Below are 22242 nucleotides of genomic sequence, written 5' to 3'. Positions count from 1 at the left end.
TTAAACAAGACAAAACGAAGCTCCTCTCTTCTAGGGCATTGCTTTTATGGGGAGTTGTATAGGGATGCATGGAGGCCGGGTGTATACAGTGGTGCCCGTGCTCCTCAGCCTCCCGTTGGATACAGCTGGAGAGCCTGATGGGCTCTGTGGGTGGACTGCCTCTCCCACCTCCACCTCGTCCCAGAGAGGGGTCACGGAGGCTTGGACCAGACCACGCCGTGGGGAAAGAAAGCAGAAAGAGTATCCACTGTTCCAATCTGATTTTATTGAAAAGGAAACATACAAAAATCATGTACAAAAAAAATTAACCAAACATGTACAGAAAATTCATTCCGGTATCTACAGCAGCGCATATACAGTATTTTACAGGCTGGGCCATCCCTCCCCGCTCCCAGACTCCTCCCTCTTCTGCGATTTCCCCCCCCTCCCTGACTCCCCATCTTCCCCCCAGCGCTTTGCCCTGGGGACTAAGGCTGGGGCGGTTTCCGCCAAAATATCCCACCCCCCAAATGAATGCCAGTGGTCACACGTGCTCTCTCTAAACCTATGCAATGGGATTGATGGGGGCGGGGGGTGGTCACGGGCAGAGCACAGGATTCACAGTCTGGGCCCCTCCTGGCCACCCCCAGATGAAGGTGAGGCAGGCATACCCACCACCCGCCAGCTGGCTCAGGGAAGATGGCTGGGCGCTGGGCTGGGGCAGCCATCAGAACCACCCCATTCTCTGGCTCCAGGAGGCTAGTGGTCACGTTTGGCTCATTTGCTCTTCACGGGCCCCCTCCCCAGGAGGAGGGGGGGAAGCACCAGGGGCCTGAGGCTAGGCCCAAAGTGAAGGAGCACTGGGAGGGAGGTTCCCCCCGCCCCCAGTGTCACCCCTGCAGCTGGAACGGGCAGCCAGCACCAGCAGCCTTTCCTGAGATGGTGGTGGGCGGCAGAGACGGGTGGCTCCGTCCCCACCCTCTCCGTCACCGCTGCCTTCAGACGCTGAGTCCGTCAGCCCTCTCTCCCCTGGCTTCCCAGCCAGGGACCCAGGAGTCCACATCTCCATCAGTGTCCCCAGGCTAGGCCGGGACTGGGGCTGGAGTGGCGGCCCTGGCCCGCCCCTGGGACGGGCAGGGCTGGTAGTCCAGTATGCTACATGGTGCAGAAAAAGTCTCCCGCGCTGGCCAGAGCATCAGGAGGTGGGAGGGTCCTGCCCCCCAAGTCCCTGATGTCCACCGGGCGGGTGCAGGCACCTAATTGGGCTCCATCTCTGGGGCTCCACGGCCCCTGGGTAAGGGCAGGAGTCCCATGATGAGATTGTACAGGACCCTCCAGGGGGAGGGGCGGTGTCGCTGCTGCTCTTCTTGTCTCTAGGGAGAGGGAAAAGAGGAAGTTAGAGTGGGCTTCTGACAGGGGGACAGGGGCGTGTGGGTGATTAGGCCCAAGGGCCAGGATGAGGGAGGCAGGTTCCTAAGGGTAAGCTACCAGCCCTCAGCGGTGGGCACTACCATTGCTGACTGCGTCCATATCCCCGCTCCTCCCCCCACCAGGGTCCAAGTCAGTCACCTCAAGGGAGGACAGCGTCCTCATCTAGAACAGAATAGGATGGACGGCAAGGTTGCAGACCCAGTGTCCTCAGCACAGTGCCTGAGCCCAGCAAGTGCTCCCCTAGTCTCCAGACCAAAATCAGCCAGGACTGGGGGGTGGCAGGATAGCAGACTGTCCTGCCCTCCCCTCAAAGGCTGGGAAGTGACAGAGAAGCCTATAGTCTCAGTGATTCTAGAACGATCTATTCTTAAGTCCTAGGAACAACAGTTCACCTTCTGTGCTGAGGCTGCACGGAAATCTGTGCAGGCAAAGCTAACCCGTGCCCTCTTTCCAGCAACAGGAAGAAAGTTTGCGGTGGCCTCTAGGACCCTCTCAGTTCCACATTGCTAGGCAAGTGAGAACGAAGGAAGCCACATGGAAGAAAAGACTCCCCCTACCCCCAGTACAAAGGAAAGGTAAGCTGTAGCTCTCTCCCATTCCCTATCCTGAGTGCAGGGCCAGGCCCACTGCTAACAGGCAGAGCCCCCCTGGTCTCATCCCCGTGAAAGGATGGGAAGCTCCTCCGACCGATGAGAACAAAGTCAGATAAACCATCCTTATTACCCTAGTGGGTTCCAGGCTGTGGGATGCCCTGTACCAATCCCCGCCCTCTCCTTACTCCCCACCAACTCTCGAAGCTGGTTGGTAGCAAAGGGCGCATGTCAGAATGGCATCCGCGGGAAAGCCCGCCAATGTTTCACTGCTTTGGGGTGCTGCCCAGCACAGTCATCTCTGGGAGCAATCTAGCAATCACCAGGTAAAGCCAAGCAGCCACGTCTGTACTGTGGGGTACACACAAGTGCACCAAAAATGTGTATCCTCAGGAAGAAACCAAAACCAAAACGAACAAACAAAAAACAAGCTGATGAAATCTGAAGCATTCTTTTTTTTTAAATCCTAAATACCCATCAATGAGAAAATGAACAAGGATACTGTATGTTGATCCAACAGAACGCTACAGAACAGCGAAAACGCTTTGCCCACACGGATCAATCTCAAAGTCTAATACAGGAGGGGAAAAGTTTGGAGAGAAACACACCACATCTCGTATATGTAGTCCCAAAACATCCCGCCAACCTAAGCATTGTTTGTGGCCTGATCACTAGCCTGTAGAGGGATCAACACCTGCGGAGTCATGGGACACGCCAACTTAAGAGGTTTCCTTTGGAAAGGAGAAGAGGGTTGGGGGGGGAGCGAGGGGCTTGACAACATCCGGGTTTTGTTTTTTCTTTCAATAAGCAAGCAGCGCGGGTGTAATATTCAGATTAGACAGAGCTGGGTGCTCGGCGCCCTGATATTTGTTATTCTCTATTCTACGCCATAAGCTCCCAAGATTTTGTCTTAATCAGAGGCCGAGCCGCGGGCTTGGGGGCGGGGCTTCCCGCGGGGGCGGAGCTCACGGCCCGCCCCTCCCGGGCCGCCCAGGAAGCTGTGTGGCGCGCTGCAGGCCGCGCGCGCCGGCGGGTGGGAGGGGCGGGCGCGGCCGCGCCGCCGCTGCTGACTCACCGGCTATAAATAGCCCGGGATATATGAGCCGCTCGGCCGAGCGCCGCCCTCAGTCCCGCGGCTGCGGGCCGCTGGCGCGCCGCGGCGCTCGAGGCGGTCCCGGCCCTGACTCGGCTTGTGCCAGCCGCCACGGCGCGGTCCCTTCGGCAGGTCCGCGGGCCCGCCGCCCCTCCCACCTGCCTGTCCCCAGCGCGACCCCGCCGCGCCGGGCAGCAGCTGCCGCACATCTGGCGGGGCCCGCCCGCAGCCCCCTCCGGGGCGGGAAGTCCCACCTGCCGTCTACCCCGCCCCCAGCACTCACCCGCCGCTCGTACAGCGCGTTGAGGTCGTCCGCCATCCTCCGCAGCTGGGCCCCGATCTCCCGGGCCCACTGCTCCTCCTCCCCCCGGACTCCCGGGGCTGCCTGGGTGGGGCCGCCCGCCAGGGCCCCCGGGGCACTGGGCACCGGCGATTCCAGGTGCGGCTCCGCCGGCGAGAGTGAGGGCTGAGGACCTGGGAAAAGCCGGGAAGAGGGGGGCGTGGTCAGCACCCACCACTCCTGTCGGGCCTGAGGCGGCCCCGGGACCAATTAGCCAGGGCCCGCTTCTCCCTTTTCCAGCCTCCCAATTTCCTTTCTGCTCCCCGCCTCATTTCTAGCGATTCTGTTTTTCCCTTCCAAAAGCCAGGTTTCTCGGCTTCCGCTCCCCAGGCGCCAGAAAGCAAGAGGATGTCCTGGGGAGGCCTCTCTCGGGGTTACCTGGCTAGCCAGCTTACCCCTCTCCCCCACTGTCCGTGTTAGTCTGGAAATCTCCCTCTTATCCGACCCAACTATTACAAAACGGGACCAAATTTTGCCTGTTCCACTTAACAGATGGGGAAACTGAGGCCCACCCTAAGAAGTGGCCCAAGGTCACATAGGGATACGGCGACTGACTACACGCAGTCACAAGCCTCAGGTCTCCTGCCCTCTGGTGTCCAACTACAGCGAAGCCACACCCCCGGATGTGGCAGGGGCACGGAGACCAGAAGGCCAGACTGGCTGCCTCGGAGCAAGCCCGGGCCTGGGGGGGCTGAAATTCGGGATATGCCTTCCTGCCCCACCCCTTCTGGGCCGCCCCGCAGTTATCTGCCTCTCTCCAGAGCCACACCAGGTCCTGGCGAGGGGGATCCTCAGGCCTAAAACGGGGGCCTCAGTTTCCACAGCTGTGTCTGTGGTCTTGAAATCGGGCCCCCTCTTGCCTCTGCTGCTGGGGAGCCCCACCGGGGAAGTTTTCTCTCCCCTGATCTCCCCGGGCTCCAGGTTCAGGGTGAGGGGTTGGGGTGGAGAGGGAAAGCAGAACGATCTTCCCTACCACCGAGCATAGGCTGGGATGGGGCTGGCAGGGCACCACAGGGTTAACAGCCCATCCGGCAGGGGACCTTTAACCCTTCGCTCCCCAAGACTCACTTTCCCACTCTGGCCTCCCCCACCCCCACTTTCCCCACACAATGGCCCCTCCCCCTCTCCTTCCTCCTCCCAGACTGCGGAGAGGGCGGCCCTGGCGAGAGATGCAGATAAAGGCAAAAGGCCACCCCCCAAGTCCCGAAGTGACAGTCCTCTCGCTCTGCCCACACTCCCTCCAACTATCGTCCTCTGGGAGGTTAAGGAGACCCAGACTCGGCGAGGTGGGGGCTGGGAAACAGCTGCTGCCCCGGCCCGGAAAAGGCCGTGGGCTGCAACTCGGGGACTGCAGTCAGATTCCAGGAGGGACTTCCCACCCCGCCTCCCCCCACCCCCAGCCTCCCACTCAGTCTTCCTGCTTCTTGCAACACAAAGACCACACTGGCCACACCCTCCCTGTGGCCCGGCCGGCTCGCCACCTCCTCCCCCCGCTCGCTCCCACTTCTCCAGTTCCTCAATGTCTCTTTCCTGGCTCCCCGCATCCCAGGGCGCCCGTGTGGGGCGGCACTCACCGTCGGGGCGCGGGCCTCGGGGCCGGCTGCGGGGACCCCCAGGCCAGCGGGGGCCCCCCAGGGCGGCGGTGACGGCGGGAGGGGTGGTAGGGGCGCAGAGGTAGGCGGCGGGCAGCAGGGCGGGGGCGGCGGGGGCGGCGGGCAGGCCGGGCTCGCAGAGGCCACAGGACACGGCCGAGGGCACCAGGCGGCTGAGGGGAAAGGGGCGCGGGCCGTCGCGGGACAGGCCCTCTACGGGCTCCGGGGAGCTGCCCTCCTGGCGTGCTCGGGCCATGGCGCTCCCTGGGGCCTGCAGGATAGGGGGAGAGGGGTGCGGTCAGGCAGGCAGTGCAGGGGGCACACAGGACACCCCCACTCACTCCTGCACACAGCCACCAGCACCTTTGGGGGGCAGGGGTCCAGGGAAGGTCTCCCAACACACAGGGCCCAGACGGGCAGCTGCAGGCAGCTGCGATGGTCCCACAGAACAGATGGCCACCAAGGGTCTGTTGCAGGGCCCCCCAGGTGGGGACCGCCTCCCATGCACGTGGTGATGGGAGCCCACGACGGTCAAGGAGGCACAGGACAGCTCTCACAGCAAGTCCAAGGGCTCACACAGGACTCAGATGGAAGAGTCTGTCAGGAGTGTGTGTGTGTGTGTGTGTGTGTGTGTGCGCAGGAGGGGAGACAGCCTCAGAACACAAACTCACCCAGCCTGGGAGTCACCCAGAGCATGGGCTGGTGGAGCTGACTTCCAGAACACAGCGATGGCCATGCACAGGGGCTCATGCAGGACCTCAATGGCAAATACTACTTCCGGGAGGGGTGAGGGAGGTGGTGAAGGGTACATGCCACACAGGTAAGGGCTTCCTTGGGACTGGCCAGCCTGACCTCCCACCTCATCTCCCATTGGCACAGAAATGGTTCTGATCTCTGAGATTGCTACTCAGTACAGGACACACATATGCACACACAAACACACCCTGACCAAAACGTGGACATACACATACACACAGACCATCAGAATGCAGACGGGCTGCCACAATCCCAGCCCCTCCATCCCTGTGCACACACATACACGAACTGTCAGAACCCACTGACCCACTGTTGATATGCGCGTGGACACACACGCACAATGCAGCCATCGCAAACACAGAGACACACCACATGGGCACTGTCCCCCTTCTCAGACACATGCCCCTCCCCCCACACACATACACACACCCACGAGGTCAGACCTGCACACCTCAGGGCTTACACAAATACCAACACCCCACGGACATCCGTGGACATACACAGAGACCAACACACCCGAAATATGACCCCTCCATCACCAACTCTCAGATCCCGGGACGCATGGAAATGAGGCACATACACACTCCTGTCATCAGACCCAGACGCGTCAGCACACACGCCGAAGAGCAGACCTCAGCTAACCCTCCACCACCAACCTCAAAACACCATCCCCAACTGTCAGCCTCGGACACACATGCACACACGCACACACCCCAGCCAACTCTAATCCCACACAACCGTGGCAGCGCGCACACCTCAGGCACCCACAGAAAACACTGGTCTCACGTGACCGACATAAACACTCCACACACGCAGCCCACATGACACACATGAGCCAGCCGATCACAGAGACAAGCCCCTCAGACCCAACACACACACACACACACACACACACACACAAGACACACACAGGCTCAGACACAGCCCTGGACTGCCAGTAACCCCCACTGACAGCACCACATAGACCCCACCGAGTCCTCAATTCCCAGACTCAGATGCCAGACACACAAGCCAAACACAGCCTGAGACACCCCCCCACACACACACACGCACGCGTGCTCACGCACCTGGACAGAAAACAGCCACTGCGCTCAGCAGGCATACCATCGCAAATGCTTAGCTGAGACACATGCCCTAGAGATCGACACAGACAGTACACACAGTCAAGACACACAAGCACACAGAAACAGCACATCAGGCAAGACACGCGCACACAAACCCTCACACCCAGCTCACTCAAGCAACACACAAACATCCCAGCCACATACTGTAGCTCACGCAGGCAACACAGACCCAGGGAATCAACCCCAAACAGCACCCACTGACAACTCTCACAGAGCACACAACACACACACACATACACACACACGCAGGTACACCACGCATAAACAGCACCCAGCCCTCGGGCACGGCATACACAGACCATCACACAAACACACATGGGGAGACTCAAGCACACACCCCGACCGGCCACAGCCCCAACATTCCCCCGGACTGACACCTCCACCCCCTGCGGACCCCAGTACTAACTCGGAGCCAGACACATGCACACACCCAGGCGAGACACCTGCAGATCCACAACCCCGCACACGCGCGCTCCCACGGCGGGCCCAGACGCCCCCCTCTGCTGTCACAGCACCCCCCCCCCCACCCCGCCGCCGCCACGTGCGCCCGCCCCGCCCGCCAGGCGAGCGAGGGGCCAATAACCGGCTGTTGCTGGGGCGCAGCCCCCGCCCGCAGGAGCCGCAGACTTCACGGCCCGTGAGCCGCCCCCCCCACGTCGCCGCCCCCAGCGGGCGCGCGCCTGGGGTGTGGCCGCCTCTACCAGCCGCCCGCCCCCCCCCCGCGCGCCCCTCCCGGACAGCGGGGGCCGGGGCAGTCGGGGTCGACTCACTTCCCCGGGCACGCACTGGCCGCCAGGGGGCGCTGCCGAGCCCGCGCCCCATTGTTTGTAAACAAACCCGCCGGACCGCTGAGGCACCTGCGCTCCCGGACCCTTAGTGCCTCCGGCCCAGCGACCCCAACCCGGGGTCGTTCGTGGGATGGAGGGTGGGAGAGAGGGAGGCACGGGGTGGGGATGCAGCGCGCTCCCACTGCTCTCCCAGCGCACTCCTGCCACCTCCTCCAGGGAGCCCACCCGGCCTGGCCAGTCGCAGCCCGCGGGGACTCGGGGTGCGCACACTCACCCCGGGGGCATGAACACGCCGGAGGGGGCGGTGATGGGGGGCGGGCGGCTTCCTTCGAGAGGGCGCGCCCGCCTAGCGCCGCTCGCTGCGGCGGCTGCTGCTGCTGCGGCGGCTGCTACTGCTGCTCTAACTGCAGTGGCGGCTGCTGTGGCTGTGGCTGCTGCTGCTCCCGCTCGGGCTGTAGGCGCGTCCGCGTCGTGGCCCCCGCTGCCGAGTCTGCTGCTGCCGCCGTCGGTGTCGCCGCCGCCGCCGCCAGGCGCCCGCTCGCATGTGGCTCGCGCCGCGTCTCAGGCCGCCCGGCGGATCCCCTGCCCGCTCGGCGGCCGCCCCGCCCCGCCCCGCCCCCGCCCGGCGGGTCCCACGCCCCGCCCCCTCGTGACGCCACAGCCCCGCCCGCCCACCCGCCCGCGGCGGACAAGTCGGGACTTGCAGGCGCGCGCCGCGCCCCCCTACCTCCGCGCGGGGGTTTCCCTGCAGCCGGGGGCGGGGCGGGGCCTGGCCCGCGGCGAGGAGGACCGAGGCGTGCCGACCGGGGCCGCTTGGCCGGCGGGACAGCCGGACACACGCACTGACACACTGACACACTAACTGGGACCCGCAGACACACGCGCCTAGAGACGCGTACGCCAACTGACCGGCTGGCGCTCCAGGGTACACAAAGTCACGTGCTGACAGGGCCACGGCGACAAGCCACTCTCAGGCGCACGGCCACACTCGCACAAATGCACCCCCTGGACCGGGCAGCGGATATGCCGGCTCCCACGCTGACTGGGGCGCACAGTCTTGCACCCAGACACAACCAAAGAGACCGGCTAGCTGACAGGGTCCCCGGGACACGCGGACGGACACAAGGAAGGGGCTGTGTTGCACAAACGCGCACACTGATAAGCACAGGGCACCCACAAACTGTGTTCACCAACATTGCCACGGAACGGGCACCCCAGCACACACACGCAGTCACGGTCTGAGGCTGAGCGCTTCTCGGGAAACACACGCTTCCTGATAGGTGCAGGTGGACACGCGCGCGCACACACACGCACACACCTGTCACAGGGACACCTGAACACAGAGCTTGATCTAGGTGACGCTCCTACAGGGACACACACAAACGCACCCACACCAGTTCACAACTGGCCCATTACAGCTGTCAGTAACTGACCTCAGGGATACAGATCAAGTCAGACACAAACAAAAACGGACCCCCCAGAACAGTCCCGAAGCACACCTGTCACAGGTTCCTGGTAACTGGCCCACTGCCGGGGACACTCTCTGGAGCAGGCACACCTGGCCACACTTGCCACAAATCTGGCTGGCAGGGGACTCAGGGCAAGAAGGAAACCCCTAGCACCAGATGGGACATGCCCGGGCAGGCTGCCCCTGCGGGCTATGCTAGCACCCTGCCTCCTGGCTTTCACTTCCCTTTCTCAGTTACTCCTTGCCGGTCTTTCCTCGCTCTGCGGTGGTGACCCCATCTCCTTCCCTCTCCCCAGGACTCAGGAGCTCAGGCACCTATGCACTTTCCATTCCCTCTATGTCACACCTCTAGCCCAACCTATGAGCCACGAAACGGGTCACACAGGGCCAGTCATCTGAGCACCTCGGGAGGCATGGGCTGGCTGAGAAAGGATGCCAGACCTGAGCGGAAAGTGGGCTTCTCCAGGTTCTCGGACTTACTTGGTTCCCTCCGGGCCCAGATCCCCCCATGTCCCAAGAGGAGCCGGGGGTGCACATCTGTGAAATCTTCCTACTTTAAATATAGGGGAGTTGGGGGGGGCCTGGTTGGTTCAGTTCCTAGAGGACGTGACTCTTGGTCTCCAGGTCTTGAGTTCAAGTCCCGCAGTGGGTGTAGAGCTTACTTACCTCCATAATACATACATACAGACATACATAGTGGGGACTCCCTCAGCCTCCCTCTCTCCTTCCCTTCCCTCATTCATTCGTCCCTTCCTTCCTTCCAGTGCTCTTCAAACTGTGGGTCATGAGTAAACCATGCATTGTGAAATGACTTTTGTGGATCTTACTGTTTTTTACTTAACTTTATTGAGACATATATCCATGTAATGAAGTTTACTCTTTTTAGGTGCACAGTCTGGTGAGTTGTAACAAATATCTGCCATGTGTGCAAATGACTGTACACCACCCCAAGCAAGATTTGGGACATTTCTGTCACCCCTACCCCATACTTCCCTGGTGCCCCTTTCTTATCAATCCTTCTACCTATGACTTGAGGGGCTCTTGACCAGACTTTTAAAAAAACAAAAATATAAAATAGGACATCATTTTAAAGAAATCATGAAGTTAAAGAAAATACTGTTTTGTGGAAACATTGCTTATACCTAGTGAATACATATGAGGTCACGGAGAAAGCGTATCTTGGACTGTAGACCAAGTTTAAAGGTGTGTGAGAGATGCTGCTTTGGACGTTTATGAAATGAGGTCATGCATGGAAGTTACTGAGTGCGTTGTCTGACACCGACTGAGCACCTAATAAATGGTAGCTATTATCACTAGTATAACTAATTATTGTGGGTGTTCGCTCTGTGCCTGGCACTAATGAAGTTGGGAGACAGGCCCCAGCCCTGGGCTAGCTCCCAGTCTATCCTGTACCCCTTTCTTATGGGTCTGTGCCATCTGGTTGCCCAATCTAAGTCTGGACACCAGGAGACCAGATGTGTTAGAGTGTTCTGAGCCGGGGGTGGGGATGGGAGTGAGGAATGACTGTGAAGAATGCTAGGAATCCGGCTTGGTGGGCAGAGGAGTGGGCCTAGAATTTTAGCAAGTCATAAGCACCATAAGCACTGCCACCGGTCATGATTCTTCTCACCGTCTAGTCCAGATCCTGTTCCAAATTCTGGCATCCTATCACCCCAGACCGGGGGGGCTCAACCTCGTGATTAAATAAATGAGAGAAAGGAGTCCAGGGTCATACAATAGGGCGTGGTGGGGACTGGGGCTAATTGGAACAGTATTTTTCCTTCTAGAGACATACAAACTCCAGATTAAACGCTGTGTGGCCAAGAATGTTTGTGACTAGTTTGAGGGCTGCCCTTTGGAGACCCCTACCCTAGGGCACAGGGACGGAGAAGGCCCCACCTGCATCTTCCAGACTACATATCCCTACCTCGACCTCTACCGGGTCTCCTGAGGGACCAAGGGACTCCCTCCTCTCTAGGTTCCTGGAAGAGCATTCTGGGGCTCCTTCCAACCCTGCCTCTGGTCTCTGCTCCCCTGGATAGGGGAAAAGGGCCTCTTTTTTGGGGGAGGACAAGGGTCTCTTAAGATTGGAGGGCTCACCCACACCCCTGATGAAGGGTGAGAAGCAGAGGTAAAAAGAGATACAAACAGAGACAGTTAACACTCAGCTCAGGGAAGTGGAGAAAGTCAGAAAGAGACAGCGAGAGAGATCAGCTGGAGAGATGAAAGGGGTTGGGGGTTGGTGGTGAGGTGGTTGATGGGGAGGCGGTGGGTGGCGGTGGCGGCTGTGATGGTGGGGGAGTCGGACTTGGCATACACCGGGGGTTCTCAACCTCCTCTATTTGGGCCCAGATGATTCCGTGCTGTGGAGAGTTGGCTAAGAGCACTCAATCAGCATCCCCACAGCTGTGGCCCATCCCCACCAAAGTTGCATGCAGATCTCACCAAAGAGAATGAACTACGTTCTCAATGGCCTGAGTTAGAATCCCTCACTCTGCCGCCTGCTAGCTGTGTGGCCTTGGCTCAGCAGTCATGTGCCTGAGTCTCAGTTTCCTCGTCTTGGTGTCGAGACAGCACAGGTCCCTACCTCACAGGATTTAGCAGAGTAAGAAGATCAAGAAAAAGAGAGCCCTGGGGCCTAGTGGGTGATTCATACATGTTACCCATCACGAATACTACCAATGTGGGAGTGCACTGACTCTATGAGAATCCAAACAAGGACTTTAAGCTAAGACCCTCAAGTTGGGGCAGGGGTCTCAAACCAGGGGCCCACAGGCCAGCCACTAGTGGGTTTTGCTTCACCCAATTTCTCACGGGCTCTTGATCTAAGGGTCACGAGTTCAAGTCCCACATCAGGGGCAAAGAGTTACTTAAAAAATAAAAATGATAAGGGTGCCGGGGTGGCTCAGTGGATTAAGCATCTGCTTTCGGCTCAGGTCATGATCTCAGGGTCCTGGGATGGAGCCTTGCATCCGGCTCCCTGCTCCAACAGGAAACCTGCTTCTCCCTCTCCCACTCCCCTTGCTTGTTTGTGTTCCCTCTCTCCCTGTGTCTCTCTCTGTCAAATAAATTAAATCTTTAAACAAAATAAAAATGATAAAAAATAATTTTAAAGAAAGCTGTGAATATGAATGCCTCTGAGAGAGAGACATTCAGCACAGTAAAGTGATAAAAGACCCAGACTTTGGAGCCCCACTGCCGGGTTCAAATGATGACCTTGAGCAAGTAGCTTTCCCTCTCTGTCTCAGTTTCCTTATTTGTAGAAAGAGGGTCACCGCGGGACCCAAAAAGGAACTGTGAAGATTACGTGGGTTTCTGTTTGTAACACACTCAGAACAGTGGCCCGAAGGAGTAGCCTCCGTGTGAATCATCGATTCAAGAAAATAAACGTCCCAGCTGGTTTACTGGCGACCCATCAGCTTCCGCGGTATCTTGTATGCGATTCTGGGTGAGTAGATTTCGCAGCTCGGGGAGAGGGAGTTGGGAAGGACTTAACTTTTCACTGCAGGGCCTAAGTCCTGGCTCTCCACGGAGGGGAGGGGGCCTCCTGGGTTCCTCGATGTAGCCGGCCTCCCAGGCCCGGAGGCTGGACGGGAGCCGCGTGGGGGCTGGGCGGGGGCGCGGGTGTCCGCAGGGTCCGAGCGGCCGGCGTGTGTGAAGGTTACCGTTCCCCGGCGGGGCGGGGGCCGCGCGCTGTTGCTGGGGTCTGCGGGGCCTGCCTGCGCCCCCGCCCCCCCTCCTTCTCGGCCAGCCAGTGAGCGGTACCCGCCGCCGTTGCCAGGGGAAACTCGCCGCCCCGTTACCCAGCAACAAGCCTGGCCCAACCAGGCGCGAGGACCCCCAGGCCCCGCCCGCCGCTGCCCACCGCGTGCCCAATGCCAGGCGGGCAGAGCCGGCCCAGCTCCCGGAGACGGCGAGCGCGCTCATTGGCCGCCGCCGCGCCCGCCCGCCCGGATCTGGGGGAGCCCTCGGCGCGGGGGGCGGGGAACCGGGCCCCGGGGAGCTGCCGGGCACAAGGCCTGCAAGCCTGCGGGGCTGGGGTGAGGCCCGGGCTGGGCACCGTCCCATCCTCCCACCCCACCCCCCCCCTCCACCCCACCCATCTCGGGGCGAGGATGGGCACTTGGGATGGGCTGGAAACAGGGGCTGCGCATCCCGTCCCTCCGCCCCGCCAGGAAGGTACGCTGGAGTTGGCCTTGTGAACACAGGGGCTGAGCGTTCACCTCCCAGAGGAGACGTGGGTGTCTTGACCTCACGAGGGCAGGGGCTGTTTGTCCCCCCACCCCCACGCCCACCCCAGAACGAGATTCAGGCATCTTGAAAGAGACGCTGAGGATTTTCCCCTCCTCTGAAAAGGACCCAGCGTCCCGACCCCATAAGTGAGCCCGCCCTCCCCCAAAGGACCCAGGCATGCCCTCTACTGTGACATCAAGATATGAGCCTCCTCACCCTGGAGGATGTTAGTTTCCTAGCCCCAAGAAACAAGGACTGATGGTGCCCCCAAAAGGGGACTTCAGGTCTGTCTGATGCAATAAAAGTTAGGACGCAGCATTCCCCCCACCGCCCCCCATCTCCCCAAACAGGGACTCAGGCCTTTGGACCTCAGAGACCCTGGGCATCCTGGCCCTCACCCGTATTGGTACTGGAAGCCCCCCCCCACACCCCCCAAAAGTCACCAGACCCTCATGTGTCCCAACTCATCCGGATGACCACCTGCCCAGATCCAGGGTGCAGACCTGCTAGCTTCCCTCCCTTCTGAGCCCTCTTCCCCAGCGTCAGGCTGCTGATTTCCCAGGACCCAGGCATCTGACCCCACAGCCACTCCCTCTACTCCCTGACACCCACCGCCCAGCCCCCGCCCCCAGGGTACCAGCCTCACAGTGTCAAGGACTTCGGAGTCTATACTCCAAGTCTCTCAGACACTCCCCCAGACACCTGCAGAGGTGACCCAGGCCCTCACAGTGGTGCAGGGGCGTTCTTCCCAGTTCCAGGACCCTCCGATGCTCTGGACCCCAGATCGGGAAGTTCCAGCCTTCCAGTGCCTTTAGTTGGCCACCAGGGATCCAGGACTGGGAGCCTCCAGCCTCAAGGGACCCTGATGTGAGTCCCCAGGCCACTCCAGAGCGGCTCAGATTCCTCAGTCCCCACCCCAGGGAAACCCAGGGAGCAGAGCCCCTAGCTCCAGACCCTGTGAGCCCAGGTGCGGCCCGCCCCTACCCCGGTACCTGGGGGGGGGGGCGGCGGAGTCGAGGATTACTCAGCCTCCAGAATGAGGCGATGACATCATCCTGGGGGGGGGTTGACTAATGGCCGCGCTGGGGGGGGGCGGGGAAGTTTACCCGGTAACAGCGGCTGCCGCATGGCCCCGCCCCCCAAGAAGGGCCGGGAAGAGGAGGCATAAGCACACACACACACACACACACACACACACACACACACACACAAGCCCACTCAGCACACCCACCCCCTCCAGCATCCCACACTGCACACATCTTACTGGGGCAAGGGCAAGGATGGGGCAGTGTTTGTGTGACTGTGTGTTTGTGTGCGTGTGTGTGCTGGAGAGTTCTCTGGAGCTCTGCTGGGTCAGTGTGCTGCTTGTCAAGGGGTTGACATATGAGGGTGGTGGTTGTGTCAGGGTGCGATATGTGGGTGTGTGTGACTGTTAGTGTGCTATTGTGTGTCCGTCGGTTGTGTGTGTCAGGAAGGTGCTATGGTGTGTCAGCCTGCTACATTTGTCCCACTGGGTGTCTGTGACTGCGGTTGTGCATCAATATGCTATTGTGTGATGTTCTGGTGTGCTGTGCGTGAGTGCGATGGTGTATCTGTGTGTTGTGTCAATGTGTTGTTTTGTGCAGTGGGCTGGTGTGCATAGGTGAGATGGTGTGTGTCCATGTGATTGTGGACACAACATCAGTGTATGTCCATGTGATTGTGTTGGCGTGACATGGGGATTGTATATGATGGTGTGTGTCTGTGTGATTGTGTTGGTGTGGCATGGGGACTGTCTACGTGTGGGAATCATGTGTGTTAGTAGAAGTGTTTGTGAAAGTGCTGTGTCATTGTACCCTTGTGTTAATGTGGTAGGACGCATTGGTGTAACATTACTGTGGTGTAGTGTGCTGGGCATGTTGTGTCACTGTTGTGTGCCATTGCGCTCTGCTGTGTGTCAAGAGATGTGCATGCGTGTCACTGTTACTGTGTGTGTCTGAACAGTGTTGTGTATGGTGGGATTGTGTGTGTAACACTGTCATTGTATCTGAAGTGTTGTGTGTTCATGACACCATGCATTACTGAGCATATGTGCATCCATGCAACTCTTCGTGTCATTGTATGTGTGTCGTTGTAATTGTGTCATTGTGGTTGTGTTGTCAGGGTGATGTGTGTCTCTCTCTATATGGGACTCTATATATGTTAATAAAATGGTGTCTCTGCAATGTTGTGAACCACCGTGACTGAGTGTGTCACTGCGGTTGTGTGTCACGGGGATAAATTGGCTGTGGGGTTATGAGGGTGTCACTGTGATCGTGTGTGTGTGTGTGTGTGTGTCCCTGATACTGTGTGTTCTAGGGATTAAGTCATAGAGACTGCACGGATGCGGTTGTGTGTTGGCCTAAGGTGTGTCGTTGTGGTTGTGGGTCCGGGCAGTGCTCGTGTATGTCCTGGGACTGTGTCTGCCGAGTGAGATTCGGTGTGCCCCTGCGATGCCGTGGGTCTCGGCGTGCTCCCGGTGTGTGCACGTCTGTGTGCGTGTCACGGTGATGGTGCGCGCGTGTGGGGGCGATGCTGCGCGTCCCTGGGACAGTGTGTGTGTGTGCGAGCTATTGCGATTGTGTGTCCGCGTGCTTCGCTGGGTGTCGGGGGAAGGTGCGCGAGTCTCCGGGCCTCCTGCCCGAGAACAGCGGCGCTGCCTTCTGATTGGCTGCGGCCTCGCCAGTGAGAAGCTCGCGAATCCTGCGGTAACTTGGTAACTCGGGAACTCGGCCGCCGCCGCCGCCGCCGCCGCCCCGGGGATGGGGGGTGGGGAGGGGCCCTCCCCGCGCCGCACTCTGCGCCCGGCCCGCCCTTGCAGCCGACCCTCTCCCTACTGGCGCGCCCACATTCTGCGGCTCTGCCCCCGGGACTCCGTCCATCTCCCCCGCGGGGCTCTGTGCCTCGGCTTCCCGCGTCCCTGCCACTTGCTAGGTTTCGGCGCGGCTCCGTCTTTCCCACGTTGCTCTCTCGCTCCCTCTGTGCCCCTGCCGTCGCGCGCTCTCTGCCTCTGTCTCCCACACCCCGTCTCTGTCTCTTCCAGGGTCTGTCTCGCCATCTCTGCAAGTCCTGGTGTCTCTCTGTCTCTCTCCATCTCTGTCCCTCCTTCTGACTTTGACGAGCTGTCTCCTCAGTCTCCGTCTCCCCCTAACTCTGCCTCAGTCTCCCCCCCGTTTCGTCTCCCCTTCCCTTGTCTCTCCCACCTCTTGTCTCTGACTCTCCCCCCTTCCCTCCCCCCTCCGCCCTCCCCCATCCCCTTTCTCTCTCACTCCCACAGCCATGCTCAGAATTCACTTTTCATTCTGCGGAGACAGCCAAGGGACTATTCGCGATTTCATCCTCGCCCCTCCCTGCAGGCCTAGGATTCTGGCAGCAGGCCCCACGCAGGGCAGACTTCAGGAAGGACTTCCCGCCCTGGTTCAGCACCGGAGCTTTATCGCTCCGGCCAGGCAGAGGCCTGGCGGCCCCGTGGCTTCCGGAGGCGCCCGGGCGGGATGAGCTCACTGCTAGTTGGCTTGGATTTCATCAGCTTCCTCTGCTGGAGTTACCCCCGCTCATTTTCCCGCGCCGGCCGCGCGGGCGAATCCTTCGGGCGCCTGCTGCCCCCGAGCGGCGAAATGCGGAAGCACACGTGCCGCGCAAAAAGTCCACCTTTGCCACTGACCACGTCGCGGGGTTATGAACGCTGCAAATAGGAACCCATTTAATCCTCACAACGACCCCGCTGGGGAAGAGACCATCTTAAATTCCATTTACAGTGGGTAAACTGAGGTCAGAGAACTGAGGTCGGCTGCCTAAGGTCACAGCTGGTGAATGGAGCCCTCTGGGGGCTTACATGGGGAGAGAAGGGAATGGGTAAGACCACCAGGATGTCTGTGGTCGGTCATTCATTCATTCATTCATTCATTCATTTGGCAGAGGCTTATCGAGGGCCTCCTCTGGGCCAGGCAATGTTGAAGGCACTGGGAATACAACAGTGAACAGAACAGACAAAAACCCATGTCCCAATCCATGAGGCTGAATCTCTGGTCTAGGGGAGACAGACAATAAAGAACGCAAATAAGAATGCAAAGGGAGGGGCGCCTGGGTGGCTCAGTGGGTTAAGCCACTACCTTCGGCTCAGGTCATGATCTCAGGGTCCTGGGATCGAGTCCCGCATCGGGCTCCCTGCTCAGCAGGGAGCCTGCTTCCTCCTCTCTCTCTGCCTACTTGTGATCTCTCTCTGTCAAATAAATAAATAAAATCTTAAAAAAAAAAAAAAAAAAAAAAAGAATGCAAAGGGAGTCTCGAAGTCCAGAAAGGAAGCAGGGGAGAGGGCTCAAGAGTGTTGAGGGTGGTCTTATTCTCAAGGGTGACTGAGGAAGTGATAGTTTAGTAAAGGCCCAAAGCAGGTGAAGAAGCAAGGGGTGTCCAGACAGAAGGAAGGGCAGGTGTAAAGGTCCTGAGACCAGAGTGGGCATGTCCAGGATGGTGAGAAGCTCCTCTGCAGCTGGGAACAGCTGGGAGTGAGTGAAGAAGGGGAGAAGGATGGAAGTCGAGGTCTGAGAGGGGGTTAAATCCAGATGAAGACTTTAGCTTTTACTCTGACAAGGTGGGAGCCTCTGGAGGGTTCTGAGCAGAGGGAGGTGAGCTGATTTAGTCCTAACAGGCGTCCTCTGGCGGTCAAGTGGGAAACAGGCTGTGAGCAGAAAGCAGGGAGCCCAGCAAGGAGGTGATCCTTGGGTCAGATCCAAGGGGGAGCCGATGGGATTGGCTGAGGCATTGGGTGTGGATGTGAAGGAAAGAGAGAAGTTTGGGCAACTCCAGGTTTTGGCCGGAGCAGCTGGAAGGAGGAAGGGACTGAGAGAAATATCAATCGTAAATAATGACACACCTACTGTGTACACGACATCGTTAAATACTATGACTATCCTGAAAGGCAGGAAGTAGAGGTAGGAGATGTGGTAGGATTCTGGATTTATTCAGATGTATAGATTTTGAAAGTGAAGTCTACATTACTGGCTCAGTAGCTGTTGGCAGATTCAATGGATCATTGCAGTAACAGCAAAAACATGCAGTGTGTAAGGCACTGTTCCCGGCACTTATCTTATATAATCCTTATGGCATGTTATCATGAGTGCCATTTTCCACATGGGGAAACTGAGTCACAGAAAGATTAAGTACCTTGCCTATCACGATACTGCTAAGAATTGTACTAGACTTGTCAGAGAGGTGGTATAGTGAGCTCTGGAGTTAGAAAGATCCCTACAGGCTCGAATCCCAGCTGGACGGGTGACCCTGGGCAACTCACAGCATCTCTGGGCTTTAGTGTCCTGCTTTGTAAAGTGGTTGTTTAGAAGGGCTTTGGGATGTGCTTAGAAGATAATTCATGCAACAAAAGTGAGGCCACCACGTAGAAAATGCTCTTTAAGCACTGTAGGTTAACTAGCTGGAATTAAAATAAAAACGTAAATATATACTGTTTAAATATTAGCACAGACTCTCTTTCAGGGTTGGAGATGTGGCTGTAGGCAAGCCAGTTGGGACTTTAAAGCAATCATGATAAAACAAATACTCTACTTTATCTTGTGTCACCTCGTCCAGGCAGGACTCGCTGGTTGCTTCCTTGCCTCTCTCCAGCCTCATAGGAGATCATCTTGTAGGTACCTCAGCCTGAGGTGTTTGCGCCAGAGAATATGTCACTCTTTACTTCCTTCTGGGCTTGGCTGGGTCTACCTGATTCTCCCTTTCCACCTTGCTGCTAGTGAACGGAGCCACCGTCTTTCTTTCCTTCACCTGGGTCGTCCCCGTATTCATCTGGCTTGTCTGCCCCCACGTTTCACTCTGGTCTCTGCTCAAACGTCACCTCCTCAGAGAAGCCTTCCGGAACCATCTCTGTCCTGTCACCCAGTCTTATTTTGCTCCGCAGCGCTCTTATTAACATATTAATTTGTTTAGCTATGTAGGGTCTGTCTTCTCTTGGAGAAAGTGAGCTCCACGGGGACAGGGACAAGCCTCCAGGACAGCTGTACGTTCTGATCTCCGTTTCACAGTCGGAAAACCAGAACGAGGCCGGGCACGGAGAGGGTTTTCATGGTTCAAGTACTGTTCGTTGAATGAATGCTTGTCCCGCGTGTAAAGCGGCAAGGAGTGCGCCACAGCGGCTCCTGGTGGCGAGCGGGAAACTCGCTCCGCGAAAGTCGGCCCGCTTGGCTGTCAAATTTCCTACCAGATCTTCACGTAGTTTGGGAACTATGTACTGATGCTAGAACTTAGCTCCATTTCACGTACAAACACAAGGTATTTTTAATGGTGTCTTTTTTTTTTTAAAGATTTTATTTATTTATTTGACAGAGAGAGATCACAAGTAGGCAGAGAGATAGGCAGAGGAGGAGGAAGCAGGCTCCCCGCTGAGCAGAGGGCCGGATGCGGGGCTCGATCCCAGGACTCTGGGATCATGGCCTGAGCCGAAGGCAGAGACTTTAACCCACTGAGCCACCCAGGCGCCCCTATTTCCAAAGTTCTTTAAAACGTTGTTGAGACAAAGGCATAACATACACCCTTTCCTAAAACCCACAAATCCCAAGTGTAAAACTCCATGTCATCAGCTCCCCAGGGAAAGGGATAAAACCTGACAAGCTCCAGCCTCTTCCCAGGAGGAGGCCCTTTCGAGTCCCTCCCCCCTGGACTATCATTATCCTCAAATCTTTTTTTTTTTTTTTAAACTTTATTTATTTGAGACAGCGAGAGAGGGAACGCGGGCAAAGGGAGTGGGAGGGGGAGACGCAGGCTTCCCACCGAACAGGGAGTCCCACGAGGGGCTCCATCCCAGAACCCTGAGATCATGACCAGAGCCCCCCAGGAACCCCATAATCCCCAATTCTAACAGCAGAGGTGACTTTTGCCTGTTCCAGAACTTCCTATCAGTAGAATCACATGGTATGTGCTTCTTTGTGTCCGTCTGGCTTTTGTCACTCGCCATAATGTTCCTAAGATTCGTGCATGCCGCTGAGCGTGGGGAAAGATGGTTCATTTTCCCTGCTGGATGGTCTCCCCCTGTGTCAAGACACCGCAGTGAGAATATCCATTGCCCCGCTGATGGGCGTTCTGGTTGCTTCTGATTTGGGGTGGTATCAGTTTTGCTCAGTGCGGCCACCACCAAGCAGCCCAGACTGGATGGCATGAAGCAACAAAACTTTCTTTTCTCATAACCCTGGAGGCGAGAAGTCCTACCTCAAGGAGCCAGCAGGCTTGGTTTCTTCTGCGGCCTCTCTCCTGGGCTCGCGGATGGCTGTTTTCTCCCTGTGGCCTCCCACGGGTTTGTATACTCTGTGTGCGTGTATACTAATCTCTTCTTATAAGGACACCAGTCACATGGGATTAGGGCCCACCCTAATGACCTCATTTTCGCTGAATTACCTCTGTAAAAGGCCCTTGTCCAAATTAGGTCACATTCTGACGCCCTGGGGCGGGGTTTGGGTGATTGACACATGAATGGGGAGGGGACACAAATCAGCCCATCAGAGGGGCAATTATGTTAAAGCTGCTATGAACATCTAACCCCCTTTTTATTTATTTTATTTTTTAAAAATTTTTAAAAAATTAAAAAAAAAGATTTTTATTTATTTATTTGACAGAGAGAGATCACAAGTAGGCAGGGAGGCAGGCAGAGAGAGAGAGAGAGGGAAGCAGGCTCCCCGCTGAGCAGAGAGCCGGATGCGGGACCCGATCCCAGGACCCCAAGATCACGACCTGAGCTGAAGGCAGCGGCTTAACCCACTGAGTCACCCAGGCGCCCTAACCCCCTTTAAAAAAAAAAAAAGATTTTATTTATTTATTTGACAAAGAGAGAGAGCACAAGCAGGGGGAGCAGCAGGCAGAAGGAGAGGAAGAAGACTTGTCCTGGAGCAGGGAGCCCGATCCCAGGACCCTGGGATCATGACCTAAGCCCAAACCAACTACCCAGGCATCCCGCTGCTATGAATATTCTCATAGGTGACATGTTGCTTGGTGAATGTGTGCATGCATTTCTGTTGGGTCGATCCTGACGAGTGTGTTTGCTGGCGCCTAGGGTGAGTGTTCGCATCCAACCATAGCTGAAATTGCCCAGAGGTTACCCACAGTCGCGGCGGCATTTTGTATCCCCCTCCAGCCGTGGGCAAGCGTCCCCGCGGCTGCACACGATCTTTACCACCGCTTGACCTTGTCAGGCCTTTGCACCTGAGACATTCTTTTGTGGGTAGACACAAACTGTTATTTGCAGGGTTTCAGTATAGCATGAGTTTTCCAGGGAGTCCCCTACTTGCGTCGAGGGAAAATTGTGCTACGTTGTGTTCAGAAATCAACCAAGGGTGATGCATCATTCTGGATCATCACGTCACGCCTGCAACCCTGCTCCTGCTGTCAAAGTCACACCCGAGGAGCTCATCACAGCCACCAGCTGCGGTATTCCAGGGTCCCCGGGAAGACTCGCGTGGAAGACTGGGCTGCACACGCGCCTGCGCATGCGCTCAGCCCTTCTTAGAAATCTCACCTACCCGCAAAAGGATGTTGTTTCATTAGCAAGCGTTCCAACACCCAAGCCTATTCGTTGTAAGAGCTGAAAGCGTTTGACTACTTCTTGACGATTTCCAGGGTTCACGTGTGTTGCTTTATTATAAATTTCTTCCCTTCGACTTCTGTAATTTCTCCTTTATGGTCAATTTAGGTTATTATATTAAAAATGATGTGTATAGGGGTGCTTGGTTGGCTCAGTCGGAAGAGCATGCGACTCTTGGTCTTGGGGTCGTGTGTTCGAGCTCCAGGTTGGGGGTAGGGTTTATTTAAGTTAAAAAAGAAAAAAAAAAAAATG

At 57.5% G+C, this 22242-nt stretch overlaps 1 protein-coding gene and 1 long non-coding RNA gene across 6 annotated transcripts; one reads left to right on the top strand and one right to left on the bottom strand.

Annotated features, from left to right (window-relative positions):
• Positions 1-245: 245 nt before the first annotated feature.
• BBC3 (BCL2 binding component 3) lies at positions 246-9309 on the bottom strand. Of its 5 annotated transcripts, none has more exons than XM_059152761.1 (4): positions 9193-9309; positions 5008-5296; positions 3377-3567; positions 246-1352 (listed from the first exon to the last, which is right to left on the bottom strand). In XM_059152761.1, the coding sequence occupies exons 2-4, from the start codon at positions 5279-5281 to the stop codon at positions 1236-1238; spliced, it is 582 nt and encodes a 193-aa protein (XP_059008744.1). In that variant the 5' UTR covers positions 5282-5296; positions 9193-9309; the 3' UTR covers positions 246-1235. The 5 variants fall into 5 exon arrangements, with proteins under 5 accessions (XP_059008744.1, XP_059008742.1, XP_059008747.1 ...); XM_059152759.1 differs by lacking the exon at positions 9193-9309 and adding an exon at positions 7968-8287; XM_059152764.1 differs by lacking the exon at positions 9193-9309 and adding an exon at positions 7336-7360.
• A 3142-nt stretch (positions 9310-12451) lies between these two features.
• On the top strand, positions 12452-22066 carry LOC131818079 (uncharacterized). Its single transcript, XR_009348694.1, has 2 exons — positions 12452-12609; positions 21682-22066. It is a non-coding gene; the product is annotated as an uncharacterized LOC131818079 (long non-coding RNA).
• Positions 22067-22242: the final 176 nt, after the last annotated feature.

The sequence above is a fragment of the Mustela lutreola genome, chromosome 16 (genome assembly GCF_030435805.1).
Source record: "Mustela lutreola isolate mMusLut2 chromosome 16, mMusLut2.pri, whole genome shotgun sequence".
NCBI classification, from domain to species: Eukaryota; Metazoa; Chordata; class Mammalia; order Carnivora; family Mustelidae; genus Mustela; species Mustela lutreola.
The sequence above is the reverse complement of the archived record's forward strand: the minus strand, read 5'-3'. Positions and strand labels throughout refer to the sequence as shown.